This window comes from Callionymus lyra, chromosome 9 (assembly GCF_982586985.1).
Source record: "Callionymus lyra chromosome 9, fCalLyr1.hap1.1, whole genome shotgun sequence".
Classification (NCBI taxonomy): Eukaryota; Metazoa; Chordata; class Actinopteri; order Syngnathiformes; family Callionymidae; genus Callionymus; species Callionymus lyra.
The window spans coordinates 16,523,377-16,537,500 of NC_141826.1; the positions used below are offsets into that span (position 1 = coordinate 16,523,377).

The 14,124-nt window shown below is 39.1% G+C and overlaps 2 protein-coding genes across 3 annotated transcripts in view; both read left to right on the forward strand.

Moving 5' to 3' along the window:
• The window catches only part of LOC148072036 (A disintegrin and metalloproteinase with thrombospondin motifs 2), a 115,358-nt gene extending 110,197 nt beyond the window's left edge, over positions 1-5,161 (forward strand). For both annotated transcript variants that reach the window (XM_087799014.1, XM_087799016.1), the window contains one exon: positions 2,606-5,161. In XM_087799014.1, the coding sequence (XP_087655140.1) occupies positions 2,606-4,155 (1,550 nt within the window). In that variant the 3' untranslated portion in view covers positions 4,156-5,161. The remainder of the gene's footprint in view (positions 1-2,605) is intronic.
• Positions 5,162-9,629: 4,468 nt separating this feature from the next.
• Positions 9,630-13,502, forward strand: LOC148072037 (uncharacterized). Its single transcript, XM_087799031.1, has 2 exons — positions 9,630-9,881; positions 11,965-13,502. The coding sequence occupies exon 2, from the start codon at positions 11,967-11,969 to the stop codon at positions 12,576-12,578; it is 612 nt and encodes a 203-aa protein (XP_087655157.1). The 5' UTR covers positions 9,630-9,881; positions 11,965-11,966; the 3' UTR covers positions 12,579-13,502.
• Positions 13,503-14,124: the final 622 nt, after the last annotated feature.

Sequence of the window (14,124 nt, forward strand, 5' to 3'; positions counted from 1 at the left end):
GAGCGGCGAAAGCTTCTGCTTATCTTTTAAAGAGAGTTGGGGGGTGGGGGGAGAGATTTCCGTCTCTCTCCCTCTCTCTCTCTCTCTCTCTCTCTCACTCTCTCTCTCTCGATGTCTGAGACTGGGGGGAGGTCTCTGGCTCCTGTGTGTGCTAGTGGGGTCTCTCTTGCTCTGTTTCTCTCTCTCTCTCTCGCTCCTCTGTGGAGCATTGTGTTGTAACCGCCCGGCCCCGTCCAATACTCAAAAGATCAACGAAAATATTTTGATGTGAGTCTGGTGGGCGAAAAAAGGTGGGCAGGATTTTCATTGTGGCGGCGGCGACGGCGGCGGCCATGTTTTGCGCGAGCTATACTGCGTGTTGTCATGGGTTACCACTCCTAAGATGCCGCTTCTATCCTCGTGACGGCGGGTTTTTTCAGAGGAGAAAAACGAGTCTCGTCGGGGGGGCGGTGGGGGTGGGGGGGAGATTACACAGAAGTTCTATAAATATCTATACAGAGAAAAAAAAAAAATATTTATAAAATATTTGAAAGCTTTATCGTGAATGTGATCTTGTCACAATGAGGACATCTTTGCTTAAGTGCTCATCTGACATCCTGGTTCCATACAGGGATGAGAATGGAGGTCTCATTCTATATGTTCCCATTCTCAGATTGACAGGAACTCAGCACAGGGACAGGAAGTGACTAAAGTATTCATTACGGAGGATGGAAGTCGTGAGGTGAATTCAAGGTGGATTTAATGAGAAAAAAAAAAAAAAGAAAAAAAGAAACAGGGTAGTCTGACCGCTCGAGGTCGCTTCCCATTTCACCTCATCGTCCGCCATCCTCTCTTCGACTGTTATACTAAAGTTCAATAAATGCAGCTTATTTGTGCTTGCAATCCTTAAACAAATACACATATATAGATATATTTGTATTTATACATACCTATGAATCTAAATCTATAACAATAATAATGTTTTACCATGAATAAGCTGTAGCTTATTTGCCTAAAAACCTTCGGACTGCTATCGATCGCTTCGATCCCTGACTGTTATGTGTATTTTCTTATTGATTTTACATGAATACAGAAAAATATTTAATAAAGGGAAGGCGTTCTCGGGGCGGGGGGGCGGGGGGGGATGAAGGGGTTAGACTTCTATTATGCAGGACTTGGTCAGTCAGTTGCCTCTCCATTCTTCTCAGATGGATCAGTGGTTTTACTGTTTTTTTTTATTTTCTTTTTTTCCAAGGGTCACGTTTGATTATCACGGCTGCATCCATCGTGTGTGTGTGTGTAAGTGTGTGTGTGTCGCTTGAGTGAATGTCCGGGAGGAAGACGAGCGCGTGAAAAAGGTGCTTCATCATCCGGGCTTTTTTTTTTTTTGTTTGTTTTTTTTCTCGAACACATCGCGATCAGATACAGAAATACCTCATGAACTTTTGATTTGGAGCGTGTCTCGCGGTCTCATCCTCGGTCGGACGAACATTAACCACATGAACAAATGCCTTATCTTTGGATTGAATGTAACGGCATTTATCTGTGAAAGACATGGCTTTATTTATTCACTCAGAAATCGAGGCAGCTTTCGAAAAACACAAACACACACACGACAAGAAAAAAAAAAAAATCAACTTAACAAACTCACAGCCGCCAAAAAAAAAAAAACACCGAAAACCTACCGTCGGAAGCCACGTCTGGGGGGAAAAAGGGGTTTACCAAGGGTCTAGGCTATTGACACGAATGACAGGGGGAAGGAAAAAAAAAAAAAAGAAAAACAAACACTTCAGACTTGTCATTGTATTGTGATCACATATTTCTGTTGTGACGATGTAGCGAGCTATCCAAGGTTTCCTTCTGCTGGACTGTATGAGACCAAGCCAGACCTAGCAGTGCGATACTGTATATAACATTGGTGTTGACTGTATTTAATAATGTTCATGACTGTTATCTTCTTCTATAATATTCTATACTATGGGTAACTGTTTTGTGGCTTCACTGGCCTGCTGCGTGGGGCTGGCTAACGTTCTCGCCAACGTTTAAAGAAACATTCAGATGGACTACGTGCACTGCGTCTATATGCACTTTGATTTATCAGGGAAAAATTTTATTAATGTTTTGTAAATGTTTCATATGACACTTAATGTGCCATTCCAGTTTTTACATGATCATGGAAAATTATGTATTTTATTTACACAGCCAACATCCTTTATGTACCTCATTGTTTTACTCAACCGATGAAAAACACATTGACTGGTTGATTTCCAAGTATTGAAGTGTTTTACCAAAGTGACTGTGAACTTGTAACTTTCGATACAGTTGAATTATTTTTCTTAAGAAAAGAATATATCTATATATTGAGCAGGGGGGCATACATCTCATCCTTTCATTTCCTGTCATTCTCAACAGCAAAGTTGTATCAATAAAAATATTTTAAAAAGTCTCATCTTTCTCTGGCAGAACATGTTGATCAACACAATAATCACTTAATCTTTCCCTTCTTTCCTCACTAACTTTCTGGCTCCACTAATATTCTTCTACTCACACACACAACTCTCGGATCAATTTTTCGCTTTTTTTTTTTTTACCGAGTCTTCACCTTCTGTTTTCTCTCTTTTCACAGGCCTACGTTGTCATGCCGACCGCTCTGTTTTGTGTCGAATCGAGGTGCTGAAGCGCTACTGCCCCCTGCCGGACTACCAGCGCATGTGTTGCAGGACCTGCAGCGGCGTCAACCACACGTTGCCGCCGCTCAACTTCACGTCGAGGCCGTCGCCGAAGAAGCACTCGACCGTTTCCACCGCCGTCGCCGTCACACCGCCGATCCCGACGACCCCGCCCGCCACTTTCACGACCGTCCCTCCGGCGACCACTCCGACCACCATTCCCCTCACTCCCTCCATCTCCACCACCCTACCATCTTATTCCACCGTCGCTCCTCATTTCCTACCTCCATCCACCCAGCACACGGTTTTCGGCACGACTCCAACCACTAGCACGAAAACACCAAGCGTCACCATGACGGGAAGCCCTGTAACCATCGCCGCAAGTGTCAGTCAAAGACCGACCGCTACTGAAAAGGTGCTAAAAACGAAACCTAAAAATACAAATCAGCCGAAGAAACCCCTAAAAAAAGTGGAGAAGATCAACCCTAAAAAGAAATCGACCCCCAACAAGAAGACCCAGAAGTGGACCACTCCGGGTGGCGCGCCCAAAAAGACACCCCTACCCAACAAGAAGATCCCGCTCAAAAAGTCGGATAAAATCAAGTCGCCCAAAAAGCCGACCCCGGCTAAAACCGTAAAGACGACCACCGTGCAAAAGAAAGCTTATCCGGGGAAGACTAAAAGCGATATCGGGGGGAAAGTCAAACCTTCTCCTAAAACTAAAACTAGTCCCAAAAAAAGCCCAAAACCAAAAGTTACAAAAACGAAAAAAGACAAGCCAAAAAGTACGTTTAAGAAAATAGCTGATAAAAAGTCCAGAGAAAAGACGACCACACCAGAGTCGTACTACACGACTCAGTCAGTCCCTCGTGGCGACACCACAGTGACCTCTTTGGTTGTTGGGATGGAAGTGACCAGTCCTGAACCGGAAGTGACGCACGATTGCTCAAGTATTATAGCAACAACTCCGACCGTTTCTGAGCCTCCGTCGAGCGTCGAAGGCTCAACGACGCCGTACACCGACGTCCCGGTCATCGGCAGCGGCGACATCGCCACCTCCGGAGGCGCCTTCATCATCATCAGCGGCGACGACGTCACGGTGTCGTACAGCAACGGCGGCGCCGCGAGCGACACCATGGTGCTGGACGACGGCCTGATGATGACCATCCCGACCGTGGACGGCGAGGATATGACCGACCTGTCGTCGACGCCCTGGCTCGACCTCTCCGAGTACATCCCCGTCAGCGTTCCCGTGGAGGACGCCACGACGGCCACGACATTCGCCGCCGCGACCAGGACGCCATCAGCGCCCAGGCCTCAACACGAGGAGAGCAACTCGGTGGACCTGCAGTACAACCTCGGCGCCGACGTGAGCGTTTCTCAGAACAACCTGATCCCAAAGAGTCGGGTCAATTTTAGAGAAAAGACAAAGAATAAACGCATTCAGGAACTTCTGGAGGAGAAGAGGAACTATCTGCTGCGAATGAAGAGAGGACACACAACATAGTCGTACATTTCTCTTATAGAGAAATCATTCAAGCTTTCCTGTGGTCTTCCCAAGAAAAAACTGATGTCTTAATCGGTCACATTTAAAGGGGAAAACAGTTGTAGTAGAAGTTACTAAAAAAAGAAGAATGGATGACGTTTAAAGGATAGAAGACACATTTAAAATGCACTCTCCCTTTATAGCCCAGCTTCGTAAAGGTTTTGGGTTTTAATCAAAACTTCCGACTCTTAAAAGGCCAGTAGAACTTATTATTTACCAAAAAACAACGTAGAGTGTTAATGTTAAGGGTCAAAGTCAAACAACAAAGATTTTAAGACGTATGGATTATCAATCACTAGATAGATAGATACACTTTATTAAACCGTCCTTCGGGAAATTGGTTTTCCAGCACACAGCAACACAGACGATAGATTCATAAAAACAAGAACAAAGCGCAATAAAAATAACAAAATCTAAGTTTAAAGAACCTAGTTAGAAGAAAAAGGATACAAAGATTAACATGGAATATAATCATCTTTTCACTCCTGCCCTCAAACTCTTTATTAAACAGCCTTATAGCACGAGGACTGAATGAGTCCCTGAGTCTATTAGTGTTGCATCATGAGAGGAGCATTCGTGCTCCATCTTCTTCTCTGTTCACTGATGACAGTGTTCAGTGTTTTTTAACAATCTAACTTCAACTTCTTCTAATCATCTCCGAAAAGCCATCGTCAACACTTTGGTGTCAAAGTAACTATCGGTGCATTTATTGAGGAATATCTTAAAAACATTTTTATTGAAAGAAAAGTTAAATATATTTTGTGTAACTATGGTGCTGTTTGTGATTCATTTTATATGTACAAAATTGAAAAAAAAAAAGCTGTTTATATTATTTATCTATGCAAGAGCTTTACTCATGGTTACGACTTTTCTTACAGATTTATTATTTGTGTTTACGTTTAACTTGCAGCTACTGCAGAAGCACATAAGGATATTTTTTACGATATCTGTACATATGAATAAAGAAAGTAATGTTTTTATATTTATTAAAATACGAGTACCTGTGGAATTTTGCAAATTGGAACTCTTGGTGTCTCATTTGAAGTTCATGGCTTATATTTGTTATTTCCGCCCTGCCTTCACTCTCTTCTTCACCGCCCTGGACAGAGATCTTTGGAGAACAGATGACCTGAGCTGAGCTAAAAGGAGTAAGATCAAAGGAGTTTAAACCAGTCAAACATGACCATAATATCATCAAACAGTCTTAGACTTATTGAATAATATAATGGTCACAATTGAAGAATGTTTTTCGCTATTTAACACGACCTTTCGCTACAGCTTTTATGCGTTTCCGTGGACATTTTCATACCGGTTCACGCTTAGATCTTCCCTCACGCTCTGTAACGTTTTATCTAAATGGCTGACGGAGCTGCCAATCAGCAACTGGATCGCTTGCTCAGCCATTTTCGTAAAAAACAGTCGTAGATCAAAGTGTCGGAGCACAGCGGCAAGTCAGCTGATTCGTGGGGGGGGAATTGTGGTTTTGAGGATTTGATTTCGAAAGACTTCAGAGCGAGATGCGATCTATTACAAGAAAGATATTTCGGTAACTGTCACCACAAATAGTACAACCCAGAGAACAAAGTGGTGTCAGAGATAGATTTTTTTTTTTTTTAATAATTACCAGAGCCTTAGAGACCATTAAAGCCAAAGTGATGCCTCTGGTTTGTTGTGAATCACTTATTACTTATACTGACTAACAGTAGAAGAAGTCACTTATCGACGTCCATTGTGCTCTTGAGAATTAGAAAAAGCTTTGTCCAGTACAGTTCTAGTAATGGAAAACCAAATAGTTCCATCAATTTTCATTCCCAATTGGGCCCATGTTCTCAGACTTATGAATCGTTATGGGATACGGTCATTATGAGACTGACGGTAAAACAGTCTTTTCAAAAAGTTGATATTTTACATAAAAAAATTGTTCCTGTCCTAAACTTAATACCATCCATCTGTTCGCTCTTCTCGTCTTCGACCTCTTATCCATAGTCGGGCTGCAGGGTAAGCGCATTCGGCAAGGAGGCCAAGACTTTCCTCTCCTTGGATACTTGATCTAGTTCCCAGACCAGATGCTTCTGAACAGTGTCTCTTGGTTGTCTTCCCTGTGGACATTGGGACGAGCTCTTCACCAGAAGGCGTCCTACTCAGATGCTCAAGAGATCTCAACCTAAATACCCCACTATGGTTGTTTATTGGCAAGACACTGATACAGTGGAAATAAAACAATATACGGTGATACTGTAGTAATAAGGATATTTTTGTAGTATTGTCGAGTACTTGACTCTGGTGTTGCAGAATTTTCAGACCACATGACTCTTGATGAAGTCATAACTGATTTTATTTGTTTTGAAACCCAAATATGTTGAAACATCAGCTTTAAAAGCTGCTGGAGTCAACTGTATCCTCTCGTCCTCAGTCATCACCGGGACCTCGCATTATTGTTCCTTTAGCCGCAGAGGACTTAATGACTGCTGCCATCTAGAGGCCATACGGTTAATTGCAACACCTCAATGAACAAACGCTGTGAATATAACTATTTTAAAAGTTACAAAAATGGATGCAGTGCCGTTGAATATGGATAATGTATTATGGAAAAATATATCGCTTTATTTTAGTGTACCGATATTTTCTTATTCTCGCCCTCCAAACACGGCAGGAAACTATTTCTTTCTAGTTCAGGTTGTTGTCTAAAACACTAGTCCCCAATTTAAATATATATATTTTCTTCCATTTATAATGACTTTCTTAATTATGTTTTGTTTAGAGAAAAATATGGTATTTTCTCTGAAGTAACATTAGTTTATGACTCGGGTCAAGGACACCCGTTTCACTCAAGTTTACTTAAAAAATAAACCTGTGAACGAGTGAAAACACAAACAAAACAAACTCTACCCGGCTTATATTTGCTGTAATAAAAATATATTTTATTTTTGAGACTCAGGGTCGCTGCACAATAAAATCACAAATAAAATAAAATCACATAATACAATAGAAGCACACAGGACAATAAAATAAAGTGCTAGCAGTGAATATCATGCTAAAATGCAGCTAATAAGCTAGTATTGTATTTTGTCATAACAAGAAAGGAAGCAAGGCTTCATGGGAAATATTTCAACTTAAAGTGTGTATCGCAGGATTTCCCAATTCTTGGTTCCAGATCCCTCCCGGCAAAAGATGTTTGAAACTGTGGTGAGCCGTTGAGAATCCATTTTCAAGCTTTAAAAATCACTCGAAGTGCAGATAAATTCCAGCTTGTTGTGTCTGCGGCGAATCCTGGTGTTTTTTGAAAGATGCGAAGCCTGATGTTTGTCATTATCCTGTTCAATGAATACACTCAGTGTGTGTGTGTGTCACACACCCCCTCGTGTGCACATGTGTGTGAGTAGATGCTCATAAATAAAACGGAATTCCTTTTTTAGACCGAAGGACATGCTGATGTGACTCATCTGACTCGACACACACACACACACACACACACACACACACACACACACACACTTGAAAACCTGGTTCAGTTTCTCTAACAGGGAACAAGGTTGTTGACGGAGCCGGGACTTCCAGTGACCTCTGATCAGATCCACACACGTGTTTCTATTTACAGAAGCGGTTTGTGTCGCTGCCGGTGAATCACGGCGGTCAGTGAACGCATCGTCCATGTTTCCTGTCATGATTAATGCATGAACGGTGAAGCTCTCGGCCTAAATATTGCTTCTTTTATTTATATTTCTACACTTATTTTAAGCTTTTTCTTTAAAAAAAACATCTTTGCTTGTAATCCTGGATGGAAAAATATTATTACTTTTTGCTACAACTGACAAATTAAAGCTGAATAAGGAGATGAAGGTTTTATTTATATTCATTATTCAAGTTGCATTGTATTTAGCAGATTTACAGAAGGGTTGTCTGTAACAAAGCCTTTTATTTTATTTTCTGTTAATTATTTGAACTTGAATTTTTAATTTTATTCAAATTGTTCTATTTATTTTTTTATTGTAGTTTTTATTTTATTTTTGTTTTATTTTATTTTATTTTAATATTATTTTCATATCATTTCCAATTTGAATTTTTAATTTAATTGTATTTCTTTTTCATAATTTATTTTAAGATTACTATTTTCTCAGCTGAAAATGCAAAAGAATAATGCTTTTATTTTGCAAAGAAATTAATATTCTGTCAACCCAGCAATTTATTTCAACATGTAACTTAGTATTAACTTTGTATATATAATTTAATGAATGTGTCCAGTGAAGAGATATTTAACTGATTTTTTTGTTTTGTTTTGTTTCCAGTATTTCAAAATATTTGTGGGATATATTTTGACAATACATTCATACAGGAATGTGGGCAAAGCTACCAGATAAAATCTGGAGAAAAAAAAATCCTATTACATATTTTCTTTTTATTATTATTATTTACTTAAAAAAAACAATTTGTGTACCAAGTCTAGTTTTTGACCTTCTTTCCTCAATCGCATGCACAAAAAATACACATGAAACGGAAGATAAAGGTATTAATATAAAAGGTTTAAGGTTTGTTTGTTTTTTTGTTTTAAATGTTCTATTTTTATTAAAACATGCCTGTGGAAGGTGGAGCACGTCTTGAGGCATAAACAGAGTATTTTCTGCCTTTCAGTGCTATGATCTTTTTGTTGTTGTTGTTGTTGTCGTCTAAAGATTTATATTATATATTATATTATACACTTATATTATGTATTAGCCTCACGTTAACACAACTTATTCGCAGGAATGTGAGCAAAAGATTTGTACAAAAGTCAAAGTATTGATTATTTTCAGAAAGACACAATATTTTTGACATATTTTCATTAAAAAAAACATATTTTTCTTTCTTTTTTTCTCCTTTCAAAAATGAATTTTAATGACATTATTAACATTTTGCTACAAATAACATTGAGGGGGGAAAAACAACTAGACAAAAAGATGTGTCGCAAGAGGTTAAAGAAATGTATTAAATAACATTTATGCTCTTTCATAAGCATTAATTCATTTTAAGGAATAAAAAAATAAAATTTGTAGGATTCTAAAAATCTAAGATAATGGTGACGCTGTGACAAATATTTCCATTTTTCTGTGTATTTAATTCTCCAGTTTTCTTCCTCTGGAACATGAACCATCCATCCGTCCACGACATCAACCTCTGGTCACTTTCTTGAGAAACAGAAACTCACATGTCGGCGGCTCTTCAAGGTTTTTTCACCCAACGACTTTAAAAAACTGTTGACACGAGTGACTCATGTGATTCATCCATGTGGCCTTCACACACACCAACACAAACACACTCGACGACACGTGCACGTCTCTCACATGCAGCCGCCAGCTCCTCGATCAGATGCAACGTCGACCGTTGAAAACCCAGAATAATAATAATCCTGGTTATTTTTTCCCTTAAAATCCCTTTTTTTAATTTGATATTGAGTTTCTGTGGCTGCATCAGGGCAGCAGCCAATGACAGCGGCGGGGAAATGGATGGGTTCTATTTTTAGAAGCAGGGAAGGAGGGCGAACCAAAAGTAAGCTGGAGAAGGAGGGAGGAGAAGGAGGGAGGTGAGGAGAGATAAATCTCCATTCTACTGCTGCCTCTGGTCAGAGAGCCGTCGGAGGAACGAGGAGGAGAAGCATCTCTGGCAACCAGAAGAACTCCTTTGAATCTGGGATTAAGAAGAAGAATCTTCAGGTGAGTCCAGGCAGGATTATATAATCCAGAGATAAACTGAAGCTGATGTTCCACAGATGTGCTCTAAGTTTAGCACCTCGTCCAGGGTGAGGCAGACATTTTTGGTTGGTCTATTTTTAGCTGAAGGGTTGAGACCGAAATACACGTACGTGAGTCGAGAGAAAATAGACCTCTGTGTGTGTGTGTGTGTGGGGGTGTGTGTGTGTGTGTGTGTGTGTGTGTGTGTGTGTGTGTGTGTGTGTGTGTGTGTGTGTGTGTGTGTGTGTGTGTGTGTGTGTGTGTGTGTGTGTGTGTGTGTGTGTGTGTGTGTGTGTGTGTGTGTGTGTGTCTATTTTCACAGCTGCTGAATTGTTTTTAGATGCAGATGTTTACTCTGTCGCTGGCAAACACGATGGGATGGATAGAGTCAGCGCTCAGGTTCTTAATTTATGTGATCAACACCCACATTTTCCAGTAAACCACAGGGAGTCAGTCGGGAAAAGAGACGGAGGAGGAAAAACAACCTTTGATGCTCATTTTCTATTGGATTGTTTTTGAATGTACGTGTCAAACGGAAACATGTCGATGGACAGTTATAAATTATTTATATAAGTTAAGTTATTTTTGGTCGTTTTTAATGTTTACGTTCATTTTTTAATATATATATATTCATATTAATGCTATTTCATTATATTTGAAATAGCATTTACAATTGACATTTGCACAGTAGGGGGCAGTAGAGTTACGACACTTGCTATAAAAACAGAAAAGTCAATATTCAGTTCTTTCTTTTGTATATATATTAATTTTTTTTATTATTTGCTGGAACTTGTTTTTTCCAAAATGTAACCGTAAAACAAAACCCTGCTCATTGACACAAATGTATTAATTACTTTTTTGCTTACTAACGTTTTTAATCAATATGATTCCAAGCCTTTTTTAGCATTCTAAAATAGCATTTACAGCGATGTAATGTCGCTTTTATTTTGAAAATATCATTGCTTTATTTTATATTTTTCTAAATTTAATTGTGATTGAAAAAAAATGTATTAAATACTTTTTTGCTGTTTACTAACGTTTTCTAATCAATATAATGAAAAGCCTTTTAAGCATTTGAAATATCATTGATAGCGATAAGCTTAATGGGACAGCAGGGGGCAGTAGCATTAAGGAACGCATAACAAATAGTAATAAAGGTCAAAATCAAAATGTAGTCGTGAAACAAAAACCTGCTCATTGACACTAATTTATTAATTTATTTTCTCGCTTTTTACTGACATTTTTGTTAATATAGTTCCAAACCTTTTAGGCTAAATGGATCTAAAGGAGAACTTAGTATTAGCAAAACAAAAGAAAATGATATGTTCCATTATATTTTATGTCTTTAATTTAAAATGTATAAATTTCTTGTATTTATTTCAAAAGTAAATGTCATTGATACAAATGTATTAATTAACTCTTTTTGCTATTTTAATCAATATAATTCCAAACCTTTTTAGCATTTGAAAAATAATTATTCCAAATAAATAGATATTGATAATCTCATTTGTACAGCAGGGGGCAGTAGTGTTACAGTACTTGCAACAGTGGCATCTAAAAAAGGTCAACAAAAGAAGAATTTCAAATGTAATCATCTGTTCCATTAGGTTATATTTTAACCATCATAATAATTATGTCAATTTCTTTTTAAATTTTCTTTCATTTATATTCTTTCAAAATAGTAAAACAGACACCTGCCCATTGACACCAATACAGTCATTTGTTTTTTGCCACATTTCTCTTAATCAATATAACCGAATAGCTTTTTAGCATTTGAAAAACAAGTGATAGTCAGTGGGACAACTTGCCCCCAGTGGTAGAAGAAGGAAGTACCAAAAAATAAAAGTGTAAATCATCTGTTATTAAGTATTTAAATCTGTCAGAAAAGGGCAACGATCACATGACCTTCCAGAGGCAACTGTGGAGAATAAAAAAATCAGACTTCTGAGACATTTTGTTCATGCTTTTCCTTGATTTTCTGGAAATCCTGTTGTGTTATCAGTTTTATCTTGACCTTTAAAGTATATACTTTATTGGATATTTACATGTCCGTGTGTCTCCGCAGGGATGCGTCCACGCTCCAGACCCGTGTCCAAGAGAGGACTCCTGCTGCCCACCATCAGCGAGGGCGAGGAGACGCTCCGGACCAACGACACCAACACCCTTCGCAGCCACGCCTGCAGCCAGTCCGTGTCCTCCGAGGACTACCTTCTGTCCATCTGCCACCTGGCTCTGCCCACCTTCCCCACCAGAGACGTGTCCACGGACCCCCAGCACCAGAGGCTGCGACTGCCCCGCCGGTGCCGGCCCTCGAGGATCATGGGAGACGAGGATGAGGAGGAGGACGACAAATTGGCAATGGGGAACGCCGACCCGCTCGAGTATCTCTACGGACAACCCAGCAGGGACGGGACGGGCTCCAGGTCTCACAGCATCCCCAGCACGTCCAGCCCGGGTCTCCCGTGGCAACGTAAGAACAGCTGCCCCGAGTTCCTGGTCCCGAGCACGCCCCCCCAAAAACACAGACCCCAGACCCGGAGCGGGAGCCCGGTCGACGGCCAGAGGAGCGGCCCGGCCCCGAAACAGTCCTTCATCTCTCACTGGATCTCCGAGTGCCGGTCGGCCTGGAGGGAGGCCCGGGTCAGAGCCTGCATGCTGCCGGCCATCGCCGAGATCTAGGAAGAACCTTTAAAGAGTCCTCAAGATCTCCGTGCATGACTTCAAACTAGACGAGGAGTGTTGTTTGTCCGTCACTGAAGCCATTCCTGACTCAATATGCCTGGTAACACAGAAGGTTTGTCACAGTTTTAATGAAGTTGTGAGTCAAAAAACATGTTTAGTGAGGATCTTCTGACTATAATTATGACTTTTATTTTATTATAAATACTTTTCTTACTTTTTTTAAATGAGTTTTTTCAAATATAAAAAAAAAGAAAGATGACAGATTTTTTTTGGCAACTTTAACTCTCATTTTTATCAATATTATTCAATACGTTTTTAGCGTTTGAAATATAATTGATAGTCTCAGTGGGACAGCAGGGGGCAGTATTTTTTTTAATTTTATTTTATTAAAATGTATTTGTAAAAAGTAACAATACAATACCAACGTATTTGTTTGTTTTTTGCTTAATTTTACCCTGAACCCACTTTTTTTTTTTTACAATATGATTCAAAACCTTTTTTGCAGGTTTTCTCTTTTTTGTGTTTTGTAAAAAAACATTTTTTTATTATTTAATTTTTTTTTTAAATGAATTTGTAAAATAAGGAATAATTGAAACCAATATAGAAATTGTTTTTTGCCAAATTTGACTGTTAACTTTTGAATCGATATAATTCAAATCTTTTATATTTTTTTGTATTTGAAATATAATTGATATATATATATATATAGTATTGAATCACGTGTCTAATATTGATCCTCTCACTATGCTTAAGACAATATTAATCCCTCAAAAATGTGTTTAAAAAACAAACAACTTTTTATTGACTCTGTTACAAACCACCTTTATTTACCATCAACTTGAATATCTGTGTCAGGTGATCGACTCTGTAAATCTCTTTGTACTTTCCTGTGTTTTGTGCGATGAATATTGATAATTAAAATTATTTTGATACTGTGGAGGTAAGAAGGCGGTTCTTATCAGTGCGTGTGTTTGGGATCTGAAGTCGTGCTCGTGTGGGAGGAAATCAGATCCACTCGCACAGCCGGCAGGAGCAAAGTGCTGCGGTTGCTATGGCAACTATCGTGGGAGCCTGATCTGGTAAACACGTGTGGAGGAAGACGCTGAGAAAGATTCTCATTCCTGACGCTTTAGAACCTTCATCATGACGCATCCATCATCACACGTTCATCTGTGGAAATATGTCTTTCATATATTTGATCATTATAAGCAAAAACAATGTTTATTTGTTTTTTTAATACATACTTTCTGACTCAACTACACTTTAAAATATGATATGTTTAATGTCTTTATTCTATCTTAACATTACTTTAATTAAATTGGCATCGAATTTAATCCAATAGACCTGTTGCGGCTGATGTTTATCGCTGTTGTTGTCAGTTTGAAACACTAGAGGGCAGGCTTGAGCGGTTGATATCCTCCCCGCACGTAAACGGTAATCACGTGACCACTTTGGGCATGAAGATAAGATAAGATAAACTTTTATTCGTGTTGTCAGAGCAACGGGTTCACAAAGTTCAAAAGGATTTAACATGTATTTCACG

Bases quoted from the DNA above. Each gene is read 5' to 3' on its own strand.
- LOC148072037 (XM_087799031.1), top strand. From the start codon at position 11,967: ATGCGTCCACGCTCCAGACCCGTGTCCAAGAGAGGACTCCTGCTGCCC.